The 23,714-nt window shown below is 43.4% G+C and overlaps 2 protein-coding genes across 2 annotated transcripts; one reads left to right on the top strand and one right to left on the bottom strand.

The window, feature by feature from the left end:
• The first annotated feature begins 10,240 nt into the window (after nucleotides 1–10,240).
• LOC120107670 (uncharacterized) lies at nucleotides 10,241–14,368 on the top strand. The gene is made up of 5 exons (XM_039121038.3): nucleotides 10,241–10,459; nucleotides 10,667–10,834; nucleotides 11,016–11,109; nucleotides 11,385–11,562; nucleotides 13,827–14,368. The coding sequence occupies exons 1-5, from the start codon at nucleotides 10,439–10,441 to the stop codon at nucleotides 13,906–13,908; spliced, it is 543 nt and encodes a 180-aa protein (XP_038976966.3). The 5' UTR covers nucleotides 10,241–10,438; the 3' UTR covers nucleotides 13,909–14,368.
• Nucleotides 14,369–17,127: 2,759 nt separating this feature from the next.
• Nucleotides 17,128–18,771, bottom strand: LOC149752876 (uncharacterized). The gene has a single exon (XM_089925650.1). It carries the CDS (start codon nucleotides 18,769–18,771, stop codon nucleotides 17,128–17,130), a length of 1,644 nt encoding a protein of 547 aa, XP_089781776.1.
• Nucleotides 18,772–23,714: the final 4,943 nt, after the last annotated feature.

Below are 23,714 nucleotides of genomic sequence, written 5' to 3'. Positions count from 1 at the left end.
GGTACACCACACCAATCATAACCATCTATTATTGTTGCAATGCACCGAGCTGAGCACTTGGTAAATAGGGTCCACAGAAACAAGCGGTTGTAATTAGTATGGTGCGCCGTCACGTGATGCAGGATATAATTTTTCACATTAAAGATATCTTGGCTATAAGGCATCGAGAAAAACTATTTGTACTGTATTGTCATATTAATATTTGAACTTTTAAGGTGCTTTGAAGTGAGAACAAGTGTTTTTTCTTGTATTCTACCTTCGCTTTCTTTGGATCACTGCTTACACTCTCAACTAAAATGAAATTCTGGGTTCAAGACTTCAATAATGAATTGTAAGATAAGTGGATATAAGGATTGCATTTTGGATGGATTCACTTTCTTTCCCTCAGTCAAATTGACCTCTTCAGATGTTTGATCTTGCAAATCTGATTTCTTAGCCAGTCTAAAGGGAAAGAACATCTTTAGGGTTGTATCTCATATGCCATGAATTTAACAATTTTACCATTCAAATGATAGAGAATAGTTATTTTGCACTCCCGCCAACTAGATAGCTATGACTAGCAACAAAACTAGTAATGTTTTCACATCTTGGATATATTATTTTGTTAAACACTGAATTTTATCATGTACCTGATTAGGATAGACTATATGTGAGGATCTGTGCGGATGTGTGTTAAACAAATTAGTTAGTCTTTTTAGATGAAGTCATGGATTGTAACAAATGGTATCAGAGCGAACTTAGCCCATAATCCATGTGGACTAGAGGATACTACAGTACGGATTCATAGAGATTGACCACAAACTGATCGTGGTACTTATGATTAGATTTGAATGAATTTGAACTCTTAACCCAACGAAGACGACTCTTAACACTATATTACATGAATGAAATAAAAATAGTACATCTCATTAGAACTCTATAGTTGAGCATATGCTTGAATTAGAGTAGAAATAAAATGGATGATCTTCAAAAATCCTCTCCCACCGAGAGCCAATATTTCATAGACTTGCTCTGCTGATAATACCTCATCTCTTTGCATGGTAACTTCTCTATGTGTATCCATGATCATTTGCGCCCCATGATTTTTTCCTCTATAGTCAAGAAAGAAGATCATACAATAAAAGAGAACAGTTATAAAGGTTATCTTCATTTTGTTGTCTTTATGCGCACCGCACTGATGAGATGCTTTCCATTATTTGAAAAGTATATAATACTATACAGTTCTTGGTGAATAAAACATGGAGCTAGCGGCTTGTAATGGTGGCACCCTAAAGGTTGTTTGGATATCTCTAGAAATATCCTGTAGTAATCAGGCTTTTCAGCTTATCCAACATGTATTCTTCTAAAAGCCCATTCTAGTTTTAGTCTAAATCTAATATGTGGGTCTGTAGGAAACAAAAATATATAGTGGTCCATGAGATTTAGGCTAATACTATTTGGTTGACAAGCCCTACCCAAGTAGATTACCCAATCTATGAATCCAATAGAAAATCCAACTTAATTCTGCTAGATTTTCTACAGAGGTTCTAAATTTGGTCATATAGCTACCATTTTTTTCGGGTATACTTATGTGGCGTACTAAATTGAAATCTTATACATTACCACATCTTATCACCAACCAAGAATGCCACCACAACATTTTCAAAAGGGTCAAGTCCAAAACCAAGTCTCGTATCAAAACTCACAGTTGTATTAGTGAGAAATACTCAGTAACACACAACAAAAAGACAAACAGCTAATATATAACGATTTCATTTCTTCTTTTGTATATAGCAAATTGTATTTCATTTTATTCAATAAATTGTCAACTAATTCATTATCTATCTAACAATAATATTATATATTGCATTATATTATTACTATTTATAATATAGAATTGTAAATTATATATTAATAATACATATATTATAGATTAATATTAATATTATGATATTTGTAATATCAAGATTACTAAATACTCTAATTATTACATTTGATTCAACTAAATTACTAAATTATTTTATCATGAAATAGATTTTATAATCATTGTAACCTAGCATTTATTTTATTATATTATTAATTATATCACCTATATATTTACATTATTTGAATCATAACATCAATAACATTAATTTTAGAACTCATATTAATTTTGATAATATTATATATGATATTATATCAACTTAAATAATATAAATCACTTAATAATTTAATTGAAATTTAAAATATTTCATAAGGTTAAGGAGATGCTCACCAAGCTAACCTTGCACACAGAACATCGGAATAAACTCAGGCTAAGGTAGGGCCCTACTCTTTTCCATCAAGAAAATAGCTCCATCCCTCAATCACCCTGCACGGGATAAAAGACAAAGTTCTATCCCCTCTTCTTTGTCGGTTGAGAAGCTCCACACCCTTCTTTTTTGATAGGGGAATCATTTGCAATGGAAAAACCAGCAAGAACAGCCCAAAAATGAGAGGAAGAGGCTATAATATGAATAATGTTACTATACTTATTTTGATATATTTTTATAGTTATTATTGAATTATATTGTTTTTACAATATTATGTATTGTATTATTACTAATTTATTATTATTCTAATTATTATAGTAATATTACTATTTGTACATTATAATATTTTGATCATATTAGTAAATAAAAATACTAATTTTCATATTACTATGTTAATAATATTAAAATTATTAAATGTCATTATATTCTATGTTATTATAATTATATATTTTGGTAATTATAGAATAAATAGTATTAGATATTATAGATATTACTTGGTATTTATATATGATGTTACTAATATTATTATGATATTATTATCATGTTAAACTATTTATTGTACTTACAAAAATAACAAATAATTCTACTATATTAATGTAAAAAATATATATTGATATTATATACTACTTGGTCACTTTTATTCCGTAGAGATTTACCTAAACTTACCTAAATACAGGAATTAAATTAATTGTCATCACCATTCTTGAGAAGTGGATCTTTCATGAATGGTTTTCCTGTTCGTTTTTTTCCAATTAATCCAATAAGCAAACATGGTCGTAAATCTTGTCCCAACCATTTTGACCATCTTTATATTAATAAATTAGCCAAAGATATAATTAAACAAGTTTTTCATTGCTAGAACTCTTTTTTGGCATTCAAAGTTTCATGAAACAACAATTAGTAGACTTGCACCAATAGGGCGTGCTCCAGAAGAAGAGCCCTTTGGGATTTAGGTGCCATGAGCACTGTTATCTGAGTACCTGAACAATTTGTTGTGGAAACAAAATCTATCTCATTGATCAGGAAGGATCCTTCGTCCGATCAGTGATCCTTCACAATCAGTTCTGTTCCGAATGGTAACTCCGTAGCTGGCTTTTGTCCATGGAAGCTCTGATAAAGGTTGAGAAAGAGGTCCCATTTTTGGTGCAGTGAGAGAGAAAGAAGTCCTTCAATTGGACGGTTCAGTTGGAAGATTTGGGCATTTGTTTAGTATGCATGATAAATAACAAAGCGACCCCCACACTCTCAGCCTCCAAGTATCATCTCGAGCCGGCAACTTCGTAAATTTTCGTCCAAGTACCTGTCAGAATACTTTCACAAGTTAATGTTGCTTGCAATTGCTAATCTTTCATCCATGACATTACGTTATGCCATAATTAATATCTGGCACATGCAATGCTTATGAAACAAAAATGGAGGGACACTTGCGAAGAGAGAAGAGGACAAAGGGAGTGCTCCAATTATATTGAAAGTAGATTCAAATGTCCGAGATAGAGTATAAACCCCATCATTCATATTTTAATAATAAAGATAATTTTGCTGTTGTTATTAGATTATTAGAGAATAGTTATTGCTGTTATGTGAATATTTTAATAATTAAACAGGAATACTATTCTAAAAGGATAATTAATTCAAACAAAATGTAATTATACATTTACGAAATATGCTACCACAAAGTTGAACTTAATTCTATTGAATCAAGATGAACCAAAGCCAAAGTCCGAGTATGGACCAAATCCAATATTTTAATTGCCCGAATTAGAAGCTAAGTGGATACTTTAGAAAACTTTCTCTGGTGATACTTTATGGATTGATTTTGCATCTGTTAATTTTTAATTCCATAATATTTTATTTTCTAATTTATAGAATGTATTTATATTAGGATAGTGGGATCCTACTGTTTTATCGAAAAAATAAAAAACTTTCAATAAGGAAGCCCTCAGCAAACAGATGTGGATTCAAAATCTTTTGGATTCGATCCTGGTCCAGTCAGCTTCTCCCAAATAATCTTCATTCCCATTCTTTCCTTTTTCCTTTTCTAGTCAAAATTCTCATTCATTCTTTATTCGCTATCTGCCACAAGAATGGTGGATTGCGAGCTATCCACATTGGATTCCCAGCAACTGCAAAAAGTACAGGAAATATCCACCCCAACGCACGTCAAGCAACATACCGTGACCACCTCAAACTCCACGCAGGTGGATCCGAGCTTGAGAGCAGTCCCTCTTCCGAGTCCATCGCCCCTGTTGCTCATCCCCTCACATGCCTCTTTGGCAATTCTACCTTTTCCCCGTCTTTAATTAAAGTTTCAATTTTTTTCCTTTCTTAAAGAAAGTTTACAATGAGAAGAAGAAAGCTTTAATCTACGCGAGTTTCATTCTGACTCGACGGCTTCCTTATCCTTGCAGCAGTGATAAATGGCGTGGCGGTAGCTGAAGAGTTCTTTTGTTATTATTCTATTCGCCTTTCCAAAGGAACGTTCCATGCTCCTCGTTGGCTCCATCATGGCTGCAGTTACAAAGCTATCTACTCTTTCAAAAGATTAATTTTAATATTTATATCGACTTAGGATAATAAGAATGGACCGAAATATCTAGGCAAGACATTTGTATCAGTCAAATATCTTATTTGGATCGGCTAAGATTTAGAATATATGTCTCCAATAAGATTGAAAATGTTGACTCGACGATAATATCCATGCGAGAATTAAGAAAAAAAACTATTTTTCTAAACGAGGATTCGAACAACTTCAGCCAAAATGACGGTGGACCTGTGGGGGAGCACTTTACTTTAAGGCGTGCCCCAGCATTAGCAGCATAATTAATGAATAGGCTTCAAGATGACGACCCTTTTCTTTCTTTTATCTATGCTAGTTTCCTATTTAGAATATTTTATAATTCTTTTATAAAAAGTTTGCTCTCTACTTTTTATTTTTTCATATTTTCATCCAGTTTTGTCTCCACTCTTCTTCTCAACATGCTTGTTCCGCCGGGTATAATATTTTCTCCTATTCTCCAACTTTCTGAAATACACTATAAAAATATAATAAGTTAGGAATACAATATTTTTTTAAAAAAACAAAATTAATTTTAGCTATTAATTATTTGATGTCATAATTGAAAATTTAGAATAATCGATGTCCTTAGGGTTATCCTCTCAGCTCAAGCTATCTTCTCAACTTCAAACCATCCTATAATCCCATCAGGGTAGTTCTAAATACACCACCCCTATTGCTCAGGACACCCCCCAAAAATTAAAAAAAAATACCCAAACTAACCTTTAGTGTAATTACCATATTGCCCTTGAAATTTTCTCAGTACACCCTCCTTCCTCCTCCTCCGTTTCGTGCTCCGTTCGGCACTGGATCGCCGAACAAAATCCTTCTGTTCGGCTGAACGGTGCCGAACAGAAGGCTTCTGTTCGGCGATCCAGTGCCGAACAGAAGGCTTCTGTTCGGCAACCCTCAACCGAACAGAATCCTTCTGTTCGGCGGAGGGAAGGGGAGGAGGGGTAGGAGGGTGGGGAGGAGGCGGCGGAGGGGGGAGGGGTAGGAGGGGTAGTTGGAGGAGGGGGAGGTGGAGGAGAAGGGGGAGGAGGGGTAGGAGGAGGAGGAGGAATGGGAGCAGGGAGGAATAGGGGGTGGAGGAGGAGGCAAAGAAGGGGGAGAAGGCAGAGGGGGATGCAGAGTAAGAGGGGATGGGGATGGGGGGCGGAGGTAGAGGGGTGGAGGAGTAGGAGGAGGGAGGAGGGAGGAGGAGGAGAAGGGTGAATAGGCGGAGGAGGAGGGGAGAGGGATGAGGGGGAGGCAGAGGTGGGCGGGAAGAGGGGGAGGGGGAGGAGGAGGAGGCAGAGGCGGGGCGGAGGAGGAGGGGAGAGGGATGAGGGGGAGGCAGAGGTGGGCGAGAAGAGGGGGAGGGGGAGGAGGAGGATGAGGAGGGGGGAGGAGGAGGAGGCAGAGGCGGGGGGTGGGGAGGTGGGGGGTGGGGAGGGTGGGGGTAATTTAGGAATTTTTAATTTTTTAGGGGTGTCCTTAGCAAATGGGGGGGTGTAGAGAGTATTTAATTTTTTTTTAATTTTTGGGGGGTGTCCTGAGCAATAGGAGGGGTGTATTTAGAACTACCCATCCCATCACCCACCACCCTTCCTCGTTTGACTTTTTCCATCTTGGAACCCCCGCCCCCCTGTACCACCGGCTGCCCCAGACTCGTTGGCCTATTTTCTTAAGTCCTTCTCCGCCGCGCCCCCGCGCCCCCTTTATCATCCTAGTTACAAAGCGAGGGAGAAAATATTAGATACCTCAACTTCAAACTTAATCTTTCTTTTTATCTCGTATGTAAACTAAAAAGAATTACCTCGGCCACAACCAAGCAACTGATCATCCAACATAAGCTTTTCGACTCTAGCCAAAGAACTGATCGACGAAGAAGTCATTGCCCAAGTAGGACAATTGGTACGAGTCAACAAGAACTCACAATCTTAATAACTGATAATTCTGATAATCCGTAGTCACGATGACATCATATCTTGTGCCCTACTAGTGCACTCTAGTGCCCACGTAGATTAGCACCCATACTGTGGTCGTACCACCGGTTACTACCTAGCCATCGTTGCACGCTATGTCAACCCAAATAACCGTAAACTAGTTTTTCTATATAAGAAAAGTAACCTAAAAGACCTCAGGTATGTAATATACGTGCAACCCTATTCACAAAGTGACCCTCTACTGAAACTCTCTTCCTTCCATACTGTTGCTTTATTGTTCTGACTTAGGCATCGGAGATTCCTCCACTGAAAACTCTCTAGTAAGTGGACTTCTTGCGTGCCACCTAGCAGAGCAAACCAGCACCCAACACCTCAACTAGCCTGTGCAGCTCGTCTCCAGTTGACCTCAAAGTCGTCCAACTGCACTCTCACCTCGGCCTGAATTCCGCGGCAACACGAAACACTCTAGCAAATCTTGTAAAAGAATAATGCTCCAAAAGCTAAAGAGCAACTCTTATTAGACCACAGAAAGTGGAGACATAGATGATACTATAAGGCAATATAGAAAACCAACATAGAGTATACACATACTACCAAGCCAAATGGTTTTTAATTCATTGCTTTCAATACTTTGCAAGCTATCTATTTTCAGATCAATTATGTAGATTACATAATTAATAAGATAGGACAGAGCACAAAAGCAAAATCTTAATAAGATATAATAAATACAAAATTTTAATAACCAAATTTTATTGCACATTAAGCAATAACTTTATGATTACCAAAAAAAAAATCTTCATGATTAATACTCATATCCACTTAGCAATCACTACATCAATATCAATATGATAGTCATCAATACCAGCATCTACATAGAAAACAAAGAAGTCTATCCAAGCTTAGCATTCCTATAGAAGCTCCTGCAAAAAATATTAACTCCGCATGATGCATAAGGCATGATTTTTTTTTCTTCTTTTTTAAAACTAATTTTAAAATTTAATATAATAAAGCAAAAAATAGTAAATAAAAAATTTTAATAAATAGATTTCTATTATATATTAAGAAACACATTTTAATGATGGTTGATTATATTAATATCATCATTAATATATATTATATCTTAAATAATAAATTTTAATAATACTTATTATATTAATATCAATATTATTAATACCGAAGTCCATGCGGCAACAAGAAAGTTTTGTATAATATCCAAGCTTTTGTTTTAGGTATATATAATTCTTTATTTTAGACATATAAAATAGATATGTAAAACAAAATTTTCAAGGTTGAGAAGATCATGACCACACCAAACAAAAACGAGGTTATGTAAGGCACACGCCATGGAAAAAAAGAAGAAGAAGAAAAAAAACGAGGTTGAAAGGGTCGTGGTGGGATGATGAGTCAGGGAGGAGATCAGAGGGATCCTCCAGATACCGGAGCAGGAGGGGATGCTTACCTACCTAGGGGTGCCTATCACTGGCCGGAGACTGCGGGTGGCAGAGTGCTCCGGGTTGGTGCAGCGAGTTCAGAGCAGACTGGAGGGATGGAGGGCGTCCTCATTATCCATGATGGGGAGAGTGACACTGGTCAGGGCAGTGCTGGGATCTCTACCGGTTTACCTCATGGCCAACACAGTGGTTCCCAAGACGATCCTGTTAAGGATCGAGCGCCTTCTTAGGGACTTCCTGTGGGGTCATACGGTGGAGGTCACGGAGTGCACCTGGTTGCCTGGGAGCAGGTTTGCCGCCCCACTAGTGAGGGCGGTCTGGGAGTACAGTCCCTTATTGAGAGGCGCGAGGCCTTCATTGCCCGGCATGCGGCTCGGTTCATCTTAGAGCCGCACGGCCTCTGGAGTCAGGTGATGGCAGCGAGATATGGCCGAGGGGCTTCAGGGATGGCACAGCGGGGTCGCCGAGCATCTTTCATGTGGCGTGAGATCGGGAGGCACCTGCCGACAGTATCAGCACATATCAGGGTTCTGATTGGTGACGGCCGGAGTATTGAGGTGGCTAGCGACTCATGGGTGGACTCCTTGGCCCTGAGCCGCTGGCCAACTATGTTTGACACAGAGGCAGTTGAGGGATTACGGGTGTGCGATCTCTTTGTACCAGGAGGGGCAGTATGGGATGAGGCCAGACTCAGGCCATTGTTCGGGGTACACCTAGCTGCGAGGATCCGATCCCTTCCATTACCAGGATGTGGGGGGCCGGACGTCAGGGTGTGGGGCACCTCGAGCCAGGCCAGTGTCAGGTTGAGAGACATCACGCGAGCCATGCAGTCAGGTCATGAGCCGGGGCCGGACTGTACCTGGATTTGGAGGTCCGGACTTCATCCGAGGGTTGCTCTCTTTCTATGGAAGGTGTTCTGGAACCGACTTCCTACGAGAGCAGAGCTGAGCAGGCGAGGTTGGGGGGTCCCTGCTGAGTGCGGGACGTGCGGCGTTGAGGAGTCAGCGGACCATGTGCTCTTCCAGTGTACATGGGCGCGGACGACATGGCAGTGGGCTGGGATCCCGCAGGGGGCCCGGAGTGAGCGGCTACAGTTTCTCAGGGTGACACGGCAGTGGTTAGCCAGTTCACGGACCCGTGAGGAGGGCATTAGAGCTACTTGCACAGCGCTTCAGATCTGGCTGGCAAGGAATGCCCGCACTCTCGGTGAGCGCAGGGTGTCACCGAGGTTTGTGGCAGAGCTTGCTAGAGCACAGGCCTTGGAGATCAGACCCGCCCTTTCTACAGATAGACCTTTGACAGCTCGGGACACCTGGGGTTCCCCCACTGCCTCGGCAGCTTCCCAGTTGGTGTATTTCACCTGGGAGCCCCCACCCCTGAGCTTCCTCAAGGTCAACTTCGATGGGTCGGTTCTGGATGGCGGCACGCGGGGCGGTGCTGGCTTTGTCATACGGGGCCCACACTCCAGGGTAGTGGCCGCAGGTGGGTGTCAGTTGTTTGATACATCGGTGCCAGGAGCAGAGTTGCACGCCGCCTGGGCAGGCCTTCGACATGCGAGGGCAGTACTGCGAGCCAGCTCGATTATTTTGGAGGGGGACTCGACCACTGTTGTCCGATGGATTCAGAGGGGATTGGGGGGTGAGACCATAGACCACCCCCTGATTCGCGATATTGTGATGATGAGTCAGGGAGGGGCCATTTTGGCCAAACATGTATTCAGGGAGGCCAATGGGGCAGCCGATTGGGTGGCTGGCCATGTGGCCCACCACTCGGGGTATGCCCTCTGGGCAGGGGAGGCGGAGTTGCCATTGGCACTCCGTGAGGTCTTGTATTTTGACTTTATTGGGTGTATTCGTACCCGCACTGTATGAAGCACCCGTTTTCAGCAAAAAAAAAAAAAAAAAAAAAAAAAAGGGTCGTGGTGGGTCCCTTACTGAAAAATAAAATTTTTACAATAACTATATTGGAATTCCCACGCGGCCCCTACCATGTCTTCCTATCCTTTCTCACGGTGTTGATATCCATAAGCGTCTCTCCACTCTCAAAACTTATTATAAAGAGATGTCTTCCTTGAAGAAGAGAGATGGATTGGAGAACTGGTCCTTTTTCCGCCTCAGAACATTTTCCCTTTGACAGACCGAATACGTGATCTTTTGCTAAATCCACTGACGTTTGAGGCCGCCTCCATCGCTCCGTAGCGCCCGAGAAAGAAAGAAGACTTCCAGGGAAGAACTCATGGCGGAATTTCCAAAACCAGTGAGTCTCTTCGCGATTGCTTTTCTGTTTTTTTTTTTTTTTTTGTATGGAAGATGGAGGAAGCAAGATGCTTCCCCCGATTTATTAAAGAAATTGATCCAACTGATTGAAGAGAGTGCTTACTTAACTTTTTAGTTGGGAGACTGTTCTATTGGAGTAGGTGGATAAAAACAAAACCTCTGTTCTGATTCTAGTTCGGTTTTTTAGGGTTTTGGAGAAGTGAAATCGAGCGCTCCAGCGATGAGTTTCGCCTATCAAGAAGGCGATGGGAGCAAGGCGGAGGCGTCCGACGGCTTCGTCGCCATCGATATCGGAGCCCTCTCGGCTCTCTCCGCCAACAACGATAAGGACTCCACTTCCAGCCCACGAGTCTCCGTAACTCTCTTTCCTCTCTTCCCCCCTCCTCTATACCTTGTTTTCCGCTTCTCTCGGATTGGGTATTTAATATTATTCATCATCTTCCTCTATTTTCTGTGTAAATTTTAGAACTAGAAAATAAATTCTAAGAAAGCACTCGTTCTATTTATTGATTGATTTTGTTGGGGTTTAAATTTAGATGGTGAAAAGCCTTTCGCGAAAAGGATCCCAGAGAAGCGGTGGAGGCTTAGAGCGGAAGGCGGCGGAGGGAGAGACCGCCAACTCGTTTCCTGGTGAGTTCCCCACCCCGAGTCCGATTCCTCTCCCAGTCACCGACTCGCCCGAGTCAGCGGCGACAATAAAATATTTGTTATAAGAAAAGAGGGATGTAACTTTGTTATAAGAATCGTGTCGTGACGTAATGCGGGAATTGACGTTTTCGTGATTTTAAACCACTAAACCGTAATTTTGTCTCGATTTGCGCGGACTCTTTCAACGGTGAAATCCTCGACGCGGTCGTCCCCTTTGGACGGGTCTGATGAATCGTCTGGGTCGTATACGTGTGCAGGTGGGCCCGGTGGGGGTGAGAAACCCGCAGCTTGGGTGCACGTGGCGGGTGAGAGGGAGGCCTCCGGATTGCAATCGGCGGCGACCCCAACGGCGGCTGGAGGGAGGAGCAGGAGACTCGGGAGGCGGCAGACCCCGTGGCTTGACCCGAGGAGGGTTCTAGTCTTCTTCGCCAGCTTGTAAGTTTCCATTATGACCAAAATGGCCTTATTTTTTTACGTTAATTACGAAATGCCAAGGAGTTCGTGATGTTGACGGACAAGTAATTTGGGCATTGAGTCTGGTTAAAAGCGTAATGGTGGGACGGCGTGCGCGTGGGACCTACGCGGTGGGTCCACCGATCGCACGGCCGTTGATGGTGATCGGTTGGTGGGCCCAGGGGAAGCCCGTGACGCCGTGGGCCACGTCTCGGAGAAGTCTTGGACGAAACGACACGCCCAAGTGTGGCCGTTTTGTGGTCATTGGGTCCATCAATTGCGACAGTCCGATGCCACGGTGGGCGACCGGGCACGTGGTGGACCGGTTCCACGGTGGTCGTCTTCCGACGCGGTTGAGAGTTGACACCTGGGACCAACGGGAACCCCCATTGGCGTTCTGGGATTTTTTTTTTTTTTGAAAAAAAAGTATAATTCGTGCAATGCAAATAAAATTATCAGGATCCAGACGGAGATTAAAAACAATGGCGTCGTCCTAGTGGAGTTCCATGCATCTACTATTATAAATATGTAGAGAAAATAGAATGCATGCATGATGAACTCAATTATAGAGAGGATGAGTGAAGTTTAATCTATGAGAATGGGACACTTTTAGAAGAAATTATTTTAGGAAGTTATGATAACAAACTGTGCAGGTAAAACAAAATGAATAACTTTCAGATTTCTCCCTTCTTTGTAGGTGATATTTCTTTTTGTATGATTTAGAGTTTTAAAATTAATAAGCTTGTTATTATAGTAATATTATATTTTATAATTGTTTGTTGATGCTTCTGTATTATCTTTAGGTATGGTAACATTGAATCAATTGGTTTTGCTAATAGTATGTGATTTGGGCTCTTTTTGTTTTTCATGTATTGTACATTGTATATCAATTTTATCAACTCCTCCAAATCCCTTCCCCATTATTCTAACATCATCAACTTAATTAGAGTTCCCATAATTTCACCTCCTCTCACCGTTCTCCTAATCACTTTAAAATTTATATATTTTTCTTTTTTATTATTTCTAAACTGGCATGCCATGTAGAAAGAAAGGCATGAGTATAATGTAATCTATAAACAAGGGATGATTTCAGCATAAATAATTATAAAGATGCTACAATCTTTCTAGAAACTCTTTTTTCTATGAAGGTGATATTTCTTTTGGAGGGTGGGTTTTTGAGAATTTTATTTCTCTTGAAGTTTGACATTATAACAATATTCCAATTACTCTTTGTCAATTGATGCCGTCGCGTAACCTTTGGTTAAGGTCAGTGCCTTGTTAGGTGGTGATATTGATGGTATGGTAGCAGATCCTTTAAATCTAAGTAGTGGAAGATTCTTACAATTAAAGTACATGACTAAATCCAGGCCAAACAAAGATTGTAGGCAAGATAGATAGGTATATATTTAAATCCAACCCCTGAAGATGCTTCCACTTTTTGGGATGTTCTTGTGCACAACACAATTAGAGACGCAAATGAAATAAATTTGTGCATGATATAGACTTTAGACTAGTAGTTTATGAATCTGCTAAGATTGGAGGGAAGGTAAATGATGAAACATTCAAGATTTCTCTCCAAGATCAGTTAATTTCACAATTTAGGGTGACATCAAAAATAGTACTTGTCTAATACTGATGCCCATAAAGAGAAGATTCCTTTGCTCTAGTGGGCCCCGTCGCTGTCAGTATATCATGACATAATTGTTTGTTTATTATATAGCTGCCGGGTTTATAGGTATATGACGTCTCTACTTTTGACCGTATGTGATTGAATTTCTTTCTGGCCATACAAGCCTGCCGACGATTATATTTCTACTGTATATCGTTCAAATCTTGCTATTTTGTTAAAAATATTCTATATTTCTTTACAAAGCAACAATATCAACTTGATGGTTGCAGAGTCCAATGATGGTGTTCTCGCAAGCGGCGATGAATAAATTTATGTTATATACGTCCATTACGTTTGCTTGGCCTCCACTTGATTCATTTCTTCATCATGTTAGGTTTTTTTATTTTTGGAGATGTATGGTACCCTAAATATGTGCGATATATCTATCTATTTGTCTATTTATATATTATATATGCCTGAAAATTTCTGTTTTCCGGATGGTCTGAGAGGGAGCTGGACAATGGATCGCATGTGCTCATGCATGCGATACCTGTAAAGCATTGCTCTACTAACCAGTGTTATACATCACAAGAAAGAACTTGAAGTAGGCTTACGTGGTATTTTTTTTTGGCTCTAGGTCCAGCATGGGAACGCAGATACTGCTGTACTTCACACTCTCTATGGGCAAGATGGCCGGCAGTGACTCCAACGCCCGGTGATGTGACCTCCACCGCTCCACGCTGTGTTCCACCTACTGCTCAACAAAAATATTTTCTTCAGCATGCTTGGAATTTTGCCATCCCACTCCACAGATACGATGGAGTTCAAAAGGAGATATGGAATATACGAAATGAACCCAAAAGGTGGAGACAAAGTAGAAGACTAACAGTGGGGGAAAAAAAAAGTAGTATACTTTGGCGAGAGTATTAGAAAGAGACGCAGCATGAGAAAGAGATGGGTAGGAGGAAAGGAGATGGAGAGATGGAAATGTCTTACAGTATGTTGTTGATAGTACTTTTTTTTTTTTTTTTTTTTGTGCCTGTCCCGACCGAGGTGCATGGTTCATCAGTTTCTTCCTTTCTTCGGTTTATAGTGGACTGGCTTGATGCAACTTCTCCACTTCTTCCTTCCTTTTTGTTTTGAATAATCTTGGGAGTACTTGGCGTGGGTGGCATGTCATAAGTGGGCTTTGTTTATTTGGGGCCATAGTGAGTAGTGACCTCTGCGCCTGCTTGCTTGAAAGGATAGTGGCTTTTGAGGCAAAGCCCAGAGGAATAAATAACTAAGATTAATGAAAAGCAAATTTCTTTGTACAGTAGTGTGGTGGTCTGAATATGGGTGTAAGCAGCAGGCCGAGCAAAGGTTCTGTCAGAGACTTTCTCAGGCCATATCCATGTCCCGTTAATGGTATTTTTTTTTTTTTTGGTAAAAACGGCAGTTCATATTACTCTAACTTGAGTACATCCAGCCATATCAAAAGAAAGTAAAGATAACAACGGAGTGGGACTATCAGCTGCTGAAGTCCAAAGAAACTCTCCGGAATGCCTAGCTACGTAAGAGGCGACCCAGTCAGCAGCTCTGTTCGCCTTCCGATACACATGTGTAACATGAAAATCACCCATCTCCTGAGCCAACCTCCTAGTCTCACGAATGAGTGGATGACCATCACCGAACCTATCCACACCCTGGATCCAATCGATCACCACCGAAGAATCACCCTCTAGATGCACCCGGGCGGCGCCGAGGATCCTCCTCGCATAAGATAAGCCCTCCCAAGCAGCTCTCAGCTCTGCTCCAACAATAGTAAGCCCTGGGATGCGACGACCACCGGCGGCTATCAGTCTGCCCCTCTCGTCTCTGATCACAAAACCCACACCTCCAGAGACACCATCCACCGAGCAACTACCATCAAAATTCACCTTGAAATGACCAAGGGGTGGGGGTACCCAAGAAACAAGAGCGAACCTGGGCGCTGTAGCAGCGGGAAGGATACCCCAGATGTCCCTAGCCATTCCAGAAGTGAACCACGCAGTAGTCGCAACCATCTCCCCTGCATGTAGCATTGCTCGATCCACCACCATCCTCGCAGACCACCTCCTGCCCTCAAATAGACCAGCGTTCCTATCCAACCATATATGATAAGTCAAGTGTGCCATCATAATACCCGCCTCAACAGAACAAGGCCTCCGCATAGAGGCTCTCAACACATGCATCAGGTCCTGGGCCGACTCTACTGAAAGGGGTAACATAACAGGAGACCTACTCCATATCTCTCTAGCCCTGGGGCACTGCAGCAAAACATGGTCAATGGTCTCCTCGATACCTGAACACCGCTCACAGCACTGAGAAATCTGCATGCCCCGTCCGGCTAGCATACCCCTGGTCGGTAAGCATCCCCATGCCACCTTCCAGAAGAAGAGCGCTACCCGCGGGTGACATCGTAGCCGCCATATCCATCTGCCCTCAATCTGCCTGTCTGACACCCTGCTCATCAAAGTGTGGAGATCCCTGGCTCGCACCTGCGCTCGACCCGTCGGCCACCAGACTAATCTATCTGGCATCTCCTGCAAAGGAATCGGAAGGTCCATGATCGTCACTGCCAACTCCTCCCCAAACACCTCCCGAATCAATCCCTCCCTCCAGCAGCCCCCCTCTCGGTAAATCAAATCACTAACCCTAAATCCAGCGATCCTCGCCGAATCCACCAAGGTCGGAATACGGCTGATCGGCTGCTCAGTCACCCACCTGTCCTCCAAAACATCTATAGACCGCCCATCACCAATGGCCCATCTCATCTCCGGAAGCACCAGCGCGGCCCTAGCACACATCTCCCTCCACACCGGCGAATGTAATCGGCCTCCGCGCACTCCAGGTATCAGAGCTCCATATTTGGCCCTCATCAACGAGGACCACATGCTATCAGGCTCTAGCACAAACCTCACTGCATGTCGAGCCGCTAAAGCCTCTCTCCTATCCATCAAAGACAACACCCCCAACCCACCGAACCTGATCGGCTGACACACCACCTCCCATGCCACCAGATGAACACCACCTCTGCCCCTATTCCCACCCCAGATAAAGTTTCTAAAAGTCCGCTCCAAGGTCCTCACAAGAGACACCGGAATAAAGGAATTGGACAATAAGTAGATGGGAATTGAAGAAAGAACTGACCGAACCAATGTGATCCTCCCCATCATGGAAAGAGTGTGCATCTGCCATCCCTCCAGTCTGTGTCTAATACTGAGCTCGAGTGAGAGGCAGTCCCTGCTCCGCAACCGCCGGCCAGAAATCGGAACCTCCAGATACCTCAGCATACCCTCCTGCTCACCCACCTCCAAAATCTCCAAGATAGAGGTCCTCTCTGCCGGCCTGATCCTCGGGCTAAAGCATACAGTAGACTTCCCCAAATTAACTCTCTGTCCCGATACCTCGCAGTAGTGGCATAGAATCCTTCGAAGAGCCTCCGCGGTCCGCCTCGTGGCCCGGGCAAGTAATAAGCAATCATCAGCAAAAAGAAGGTGAGACAATGGAGGAGCTCCCTCCGCCGGCCTGTAAACCTCTATCTCCTGAGTGACCATCGCCTGTCTGAGCGCTCTAGACAGCGCATCCGCACACATAATAAACAGTAGTGGTGAGAGGGGGCAACCCTGTCGCAGCCCTCCGGCCGGCTCAAAAAATCGGGATGGCGAGCCATTCACCAAGATGGCGAATGAGGGAGCCCTCACACATCCCATAACCCAGCTAATCCATATCTCGGGGAAGCCAAACCCCTGCATGGATTGCTGCAGAAAATCCCAGCACATCCTGTCGTAGGCCCTCTCCATATCGAGCTTAATCCCCATCAAGCTCCTCCTCATCGGGGCTCTATGCAGATCAAACATAAACTCCTAGGCAATCATCACATTATCTGAGATACTCCGCCCTCTCAAGAATGCACTCTACTCCGGACTGATCAACCTCGGTAGAATCTCCCTCAACCTAACAGCAAGAATCTTCGCCGTCGCCTTGTACAAGGTCGTGCACAGGCTAATCGGGCGAAAATGGCCCGGCTCCGAGGCGTCCTGCCGTTTCGGTATCAGTGTGATAAAGGTCCGCTGCCACTCAGTGGGCATCGCAGATACATCAAAGAACTGCTGTATGGCCGCCGTCACATCATGTCCGACTATCATCCAGTACCTCTGAAAAAATAACGGAGGAAAGCCATCTGGCCCCGGGGCCTTATCCCCCTCAAGAGACCAGATCGCCTCCCTAACCTCCCTCTCCAATACCGGCCTGATCAATGCTACAGTCTCCTCCTCCGTCACCCCAGCTAAAGGCGCCGGTATGTCCTCTGTGCTCCCACCCCCTAACTGCTCAGTCCATCGCGCTCTGAAAAAACTCTCCACAATCCGACTAATCTGAACAGGATCCTCCGTCATCTGCCCATCCTCACCCCTGATGGCTCTGACCCTATTCTGGTGCCTTCTGATAACTGTCGCCTGATGAAAGTATCTGGTGTTCCGATCTCCCTCCAATATCCACTGTATCCTTGACTTCTGTCTCCAAAATACCTCCTGCTGTCTGAGTAAAGAATTATGCAGTGCCAAGTGAGATCTAAGCTCCCCCACCTCCTCCTCCGATAAACCTCCTCCCTGGGCCTCCTGAAACTGTAACCTGGCAATCGCCCCCTCTAGATCCTCCACCCTCCTAAAAATATTCCCCACCTCCTCACGGTTCCACCTCCGAAGCCGTCTCCTCGTCATCTCCAGTCTACGAGATACTCGGTACATAGCATCTCCCCTAACAGGTACCCTCCAAGCCTCCCGCACCATCTCCCAGGATCTAGGATAACTGAGCCAAATCTTCTCGAACCTGAAAGGAGGGCGAACTAGTACAGGTGCATCAGTGCTCACCAATAGTGGACAGTGGTTCGAAGCAATCCTCGGCAAATGACTGACCTGGTAGTCCGGAAAACACTGGACCCACCCCGCAGTAGCACAGGCTCTGTCTAGCCGCTCCCATACTCTGGCCTGTCCCTGCTGATTATTACACCATGTGAACTTTGGGCCAGAAAAACCCAAGTCAACCAAACCATTCATCATGAGAAAGTCCTGAAACTCTTTAACCTTCCTATCACAAGAAAAAGGCTTCCCACCTCTCTTCTCCTGAGGATCCACAATGCAATTAAAGTCACCTGCCATTAACATTGGATATCCCTGACTGATCAACTGAGTGGCCTCCACCCACAAGTTCCGCCTCACCCTATACTCTGTACTTGCATACACCGCTGCCAAAACCCACGGGCTTCTACCCCCTTCCGAGATAACCATGATTACCTCTTGATTGCAGACATTGAATATATCCATTTGACAACACCCCTGAGCCCAAGTGACAATGATACCGCCAGAAAGCCCCTGAGATTCGACAGCATAGAATCCCCATCCTCTCGGAATTGCCCTCCTTGCCTTCTCAAGACTCCTCCCAGATAATCGGGTCTCGAGGAGGACACAAATATCAGGCCTGTATTGGTACATCAACCTACGAGATGCCGGGGTAAAGGACGGCTTCCCCGCTCCACGACAATTCCAAAAGAGATTCTTCATAGATCACCCGACAGATTGGCGTGGCTTACTTCCCCGAAGCCACTACTACATGCTGCCTCATCTTCCAACTTCTCTTTCCTCATAGAACCCTTGGGGCTCACCCCCTTGATAGAGGCCATCAATTGGACCACAGCCTGCTTATGCTTCCCCTTGGTGTCTGTCTGAGCCGTAGTCACAAGGCCATACTCATTGCCATCTCCCAACAAGCCTCCAGCACCCAGGGAACCGCCATCATGCTTGAACTCCCCCCCCTGAAAGAGATTAGCCACCAGGTTCGGGTCACTGTTGGCCCGTGCCAAATGGCACGGTCTGTCAATAGTGTCTTCCCCGAAACCCCCTACAGCCGCTCCAACCAGACCGTCACCAGGACCAGTCTCCTTCCCACGATCCCCTTCTGTCTGCTCCGAGGGTGCACCGATCGTCACCGCCGGCTCCAGCTCCGCCGATTCCATCGTCGCACCCGTATTTGTCCGCGTCGGCTTCCGCCCGAGCGTCGTCCCACCTCCAACACGCATCACTCCCCCGCTACCCGAAGCTCCTGGTCCACCCTGGGGGGTCGGTTGCGCACCGCTGACTGAGGCGGGGGTGAACTCCGGCTCCGCCACCGTCGGAAGCCCTCCGTCCTCCTCAAAAGCCCCGATGATGGCCGCTGCTGCCCCCCACCAACCTGGGCCCGGCCTCCCACAGGGGCTCTCGCCCGCTTCAAAAGGCTTGGGCCCGGTCCTCCAGCCTTCTCCCGCTTGGGCCCTTCAGCCTGGCCCGTTGAGGAACTGGCCCCACTCGAGCCCAATTTGCTCCCCGACTCGGTTCGCGGCTCAGAGCTATGACCGAGTTGACTCGGTCCCTCCCCAGTTGCCCCCGCTCCGGCAGCCGCGATGTCCTTCTCAAGCGTTCGCCGCCGGGCGACCTTGGAAGGCTTCTGCCATCCCTCGAGATCAATCGGAGATGTAGAGGTAGAAGCCGGCGTATCACCGGTGGCCTTCGGGGTAGCTTGCCCGGGCGACGACACCGAATCCGACCTCCCCTTCTGCTTGGCTGCCTCCTTCCCCCACCTGGATTCATTAGCCGGCCGCTGAAAGTGGAGGCGGTTCGTGACTAGCCAGGGGCCAAAGACGCCCTGCTCTCCCGCATCATCTCCTTCCCCAACCGCCTTCGCCGGAACCTCCGAACGGCTCTCCCCAGCCGTTTCCTTCCCGGTGCTTGAGCTTCCTTCCACACCTCCCCCCCATCGCCGGTGACATGGGAACACACTCCTGCATTTGATGCCCAATCCTACCACATTTAGAACAGGGAGCCGGCAGGTTTTCATATAGAAAACCTTGCCAAAACTTATCCTCAGCCCTCTCCGAGCTCCCCTTCAAAAAGATCCCCGGCTTCAGCGGGGCGGAGCAGTCCAGCGCTATTTTAACCCTTGCAAAACCAAATCGGCCCCCTCCCCCTCCGTGAAGCTGTCCATTGCCAAGGGTTCACCGGCCCTCGCCGCAATCCGGAACAGGGTAGACCCTTTCCAGTAATCCAGAGGGAGCCCCGGAAGACGTAGCCACACAACCACTCGGCCTAACCCAGCAGCTCCCGGGACAAAGTTGGGCCGCCACCGTTCCATGGCGAGCAGCTGCCCGGCGACCACCCATGGACCATTCAATAGAGCAGCCTCCCGGTCTTCTTCGTTGGCAAACCTCACTGTAATGAAGCCATCCACCAACGGAAAACACTCAACATCATACTTCAGCTTGCCCACCCGACGGATCTCCTTCGCTACCCAGTCTGCCGGAACACTCCTCCCCATACTCCGGACTATAACTGTGGTGTTCCGCCACTCCGACCTCGTCCCCTCCAACTCCTCTGCCGGAACCTCCAATACCTCCGGATACTTGCTCTGCATCGCCTGTAACTCCCTTGGAGAAATCCGATGAGTCGTCCACACCGGCTGCCTGGGAGCTCCCTTCGCCACCTCTGACCAAGTGGGAACCTTCACCTCCTCCCCAGGGACAGGGAGACGAACCCCACCTGTCTTCCCCGGCGTCGGCGTAGCCGCTGCACCACCTCCGGGCTCCGCCATGTCGCACACCCACCGACCGTTCGGCAAAAGGTCCCTGTGACTCCGAAACGGTTCGCAAATCTTAAAGCTCCACCCGCTCACACCCGCTCACCCTCAGAAAAAAAACTACCAAGCCTTTTGTCAATGGTATTTCCCTACCCATTTGCAAGACCTGGTTTTCGTTTTGCAGGACAGGATTTCCCCGTTGTAGCTTTAAAAGTTAGAACATGCAATATGTTCTTTGAGAATGTAATTAGCATCTTATGGCTTCTAAAGCAAAATAGATGTTCGTTGAAATAAAGGAATAAAGATAAAATACACGAAGATGAATGAGTAGAGAGAGGATCTCTACATTCAAAACTCATTTGATTATCGGTTCATGTTCATCAAATTCAAATAAAACAGCATGACTCATAAGGTAACCACCTTGTGAATTAAATAATGACAAATACAATAAAAGATTATAAGAAATGTTGAAAAAGAAGAATAGGAAAAGAGAATTGTATTTTTGTCTGTTAATTACAATGTACAGAAGCAGCTTTTATATAGAATTAGAAGGCTGACGAAGTTTGGTAAGACCGACTAAGTTGGCACAATTAACCACAAATTCATGGATTCTAACAAGAAAGATGCAAGTGACAAGGTCATACGCAATATGTTGTTTTCATAATTTTTTTTGACAGCAAAAGTTGAAAAAAAAGAGAAGAAGAAAGTGCATCAATATATTCATAATATCAAGGAAAATCAACCTCCACATCTAAAGAATATATTCATGTTCTCTGAGGCATGCATATTTAAGACCTAGCTACAAATATTTGCACACACATTCTAGTATCGTTTGGAAATGCGTCGCATTGAGCAGCGCTTCTGCCCGCCATGCTATATCCTTACCGCAGCTGCTGCAATTTCTTCTATTGCTTTTCCAGTTACCTCTGCATTTAAAAAGAGCGATCATGACAAGGACTGAAAACCAACAGAATAAGCCACCAACCTCATCAGTTCTTACGAACCATGAAGTAATCATGCAGAATCCTACTTACCAATGACCGGCCAAACAGAATTTTGCTTGAAAATTCCGTTGGTATACTCCAACTCTTCTCTTAACTGGCCCATCTCTGGATAATTGCTCCTCATTTCACTGCCAAACCCTTAGACTCTTCGCCCTTGCCTTTCTAATGGACTGCAGAACAACTGGATTTACTGTCCATCCAAACACCTTCTCTTGATTGATTTCAGAAAGGGTGAGATTTTTGTTTTCCCCTATAGATTTTGGACCGGCCTACTCCAAAGCTATTGCTAGGCACATATGAATATAGACCTAGGCCCTGTTTGGGGGAGCTGTTGGCAGTAGAGCTGTTAGAAGTAGAGCTGTTGGAAGTAGAGCTGTCTGAAGTAGAGCTGTTATAAAAAGCTGTTTGCTGTTTGGTAACTATATTCGTAAAGTGCTGTTGTACTTTATTTTGTGTTTGGTAAACAAACTGAGAAAGTACTTTTGTATGACAAAATTACCATAAAGGACATTGCATAGTATTATACAACAGAACATAATAAAACATAACATAAATTAATACATAAATATACAATATAGTATAATATTATTGTAATATAAAATAATATTATGTTAATATAGCATAATAGTAATATAATTATTAGAGTAAATTAATATTTGGTAATATAACATAATATTAAATTATTTAACATAACATATTAATGTATTATGATATAATATAATATATATTATATTTATAGTATAATACAATAATAAAAGTATAAAATATTATAATTATTAGTATAAATTAATTTCTCATAATATAACATAATATTAAATTATTTAAAATAACATATTAATGTATTATAATGTAATGTAATATAATACAATATTTATAGTATAATACAATAATAAAGGTATAAAATATTATAATTATTATTATAAATTAATTTTCCATAATATAACATAATATTAAATTATTTAAAATAACATATTAATGTATTATAATGTAATGTAATATAATATAATATTCATAGTATAATACAATAATAAAGTTATAAAATATTATAATTATTAGTATAAATTAATTTTCCATAATATAACATAATATTAAATTATTTAACATAACATATTAATGTATTATGATATAATATAATATGATATTATATTTATAGTATAATACAAAAATAAAGGTATAAAATATTATAATTATTAGTATAAATTAATTTTCCATAATATAACATAATATTAAATTATTTAACATAACATATTAATGTATTATGATATAATATAATATGATATTATATTTATAGTATAACACAAAAATAAAGGTATAAAATATTATAATTATTAGTATAAAATAATTTCCCATAATTTTCCATAAAATAATTTTCCGCGGTCCAGGGGCTCTTCTTCGTAGTCCACGCTCGAGGAGGACCTCAGCGTGGGCCGCAAGGTTGATGATAAAAAAAAAAAAAAATAGATTGATTTTGGAAGGTATGGAAAAGGATTAAAAAATTTTTCTTCTAAAATGTGGTTCAAGAGATGCATACAAAAATTGAAAAGAAAAATACCTTTTCTTATGGAAGGGAGTCTGACGGCTAAAGTTCTTGGTTCCAGCAGATTTTTAGGTTTATAAAGGGACAAACTATGTAATTATGTTATTTTAATATGGGCATTTTTGTCAAAAATACAGCTTTCCGAAAAAGCTGAAACAGCTTCCTCTCAAAAGCTCCAAATTGGAGCTTCCTCCCAAAAGCTGTTTTCAGCTTCCCGCAAAAGCTGAAACAGCTTTTTGAAAAATTTACCAAACACAGTTTTTCATCTAAAAGTACTTTTGGAGGGCCAGAAAGTGCTTTCTGGCCCTCCAAAAGCTCCCCCAAACAGGGCCCTAGTCCAATCAGTAATCCTATGGTT

The sequence above is a fragment of the Phoenix dactylifera genome, chromosome 9, assembly GCF_051530095.1.
Source record: "Phoenix dactylifera cultivar Ajwa chromosome 9, Ajwa_hap1_PhDact_Kaust_v1.1, whole genome shotgun sequence".
Taxonomy (NCBI): domain Eukaryota; kingdom Viridiplantae; phylum Streptophyta; class Magnoliopsida; order Arecales; family Arecaceae; genus Phoenix; species Phoenix dactylifera.
This window is presented reverse-complemented; position numbering and strand designations above follow the sequence as displayed.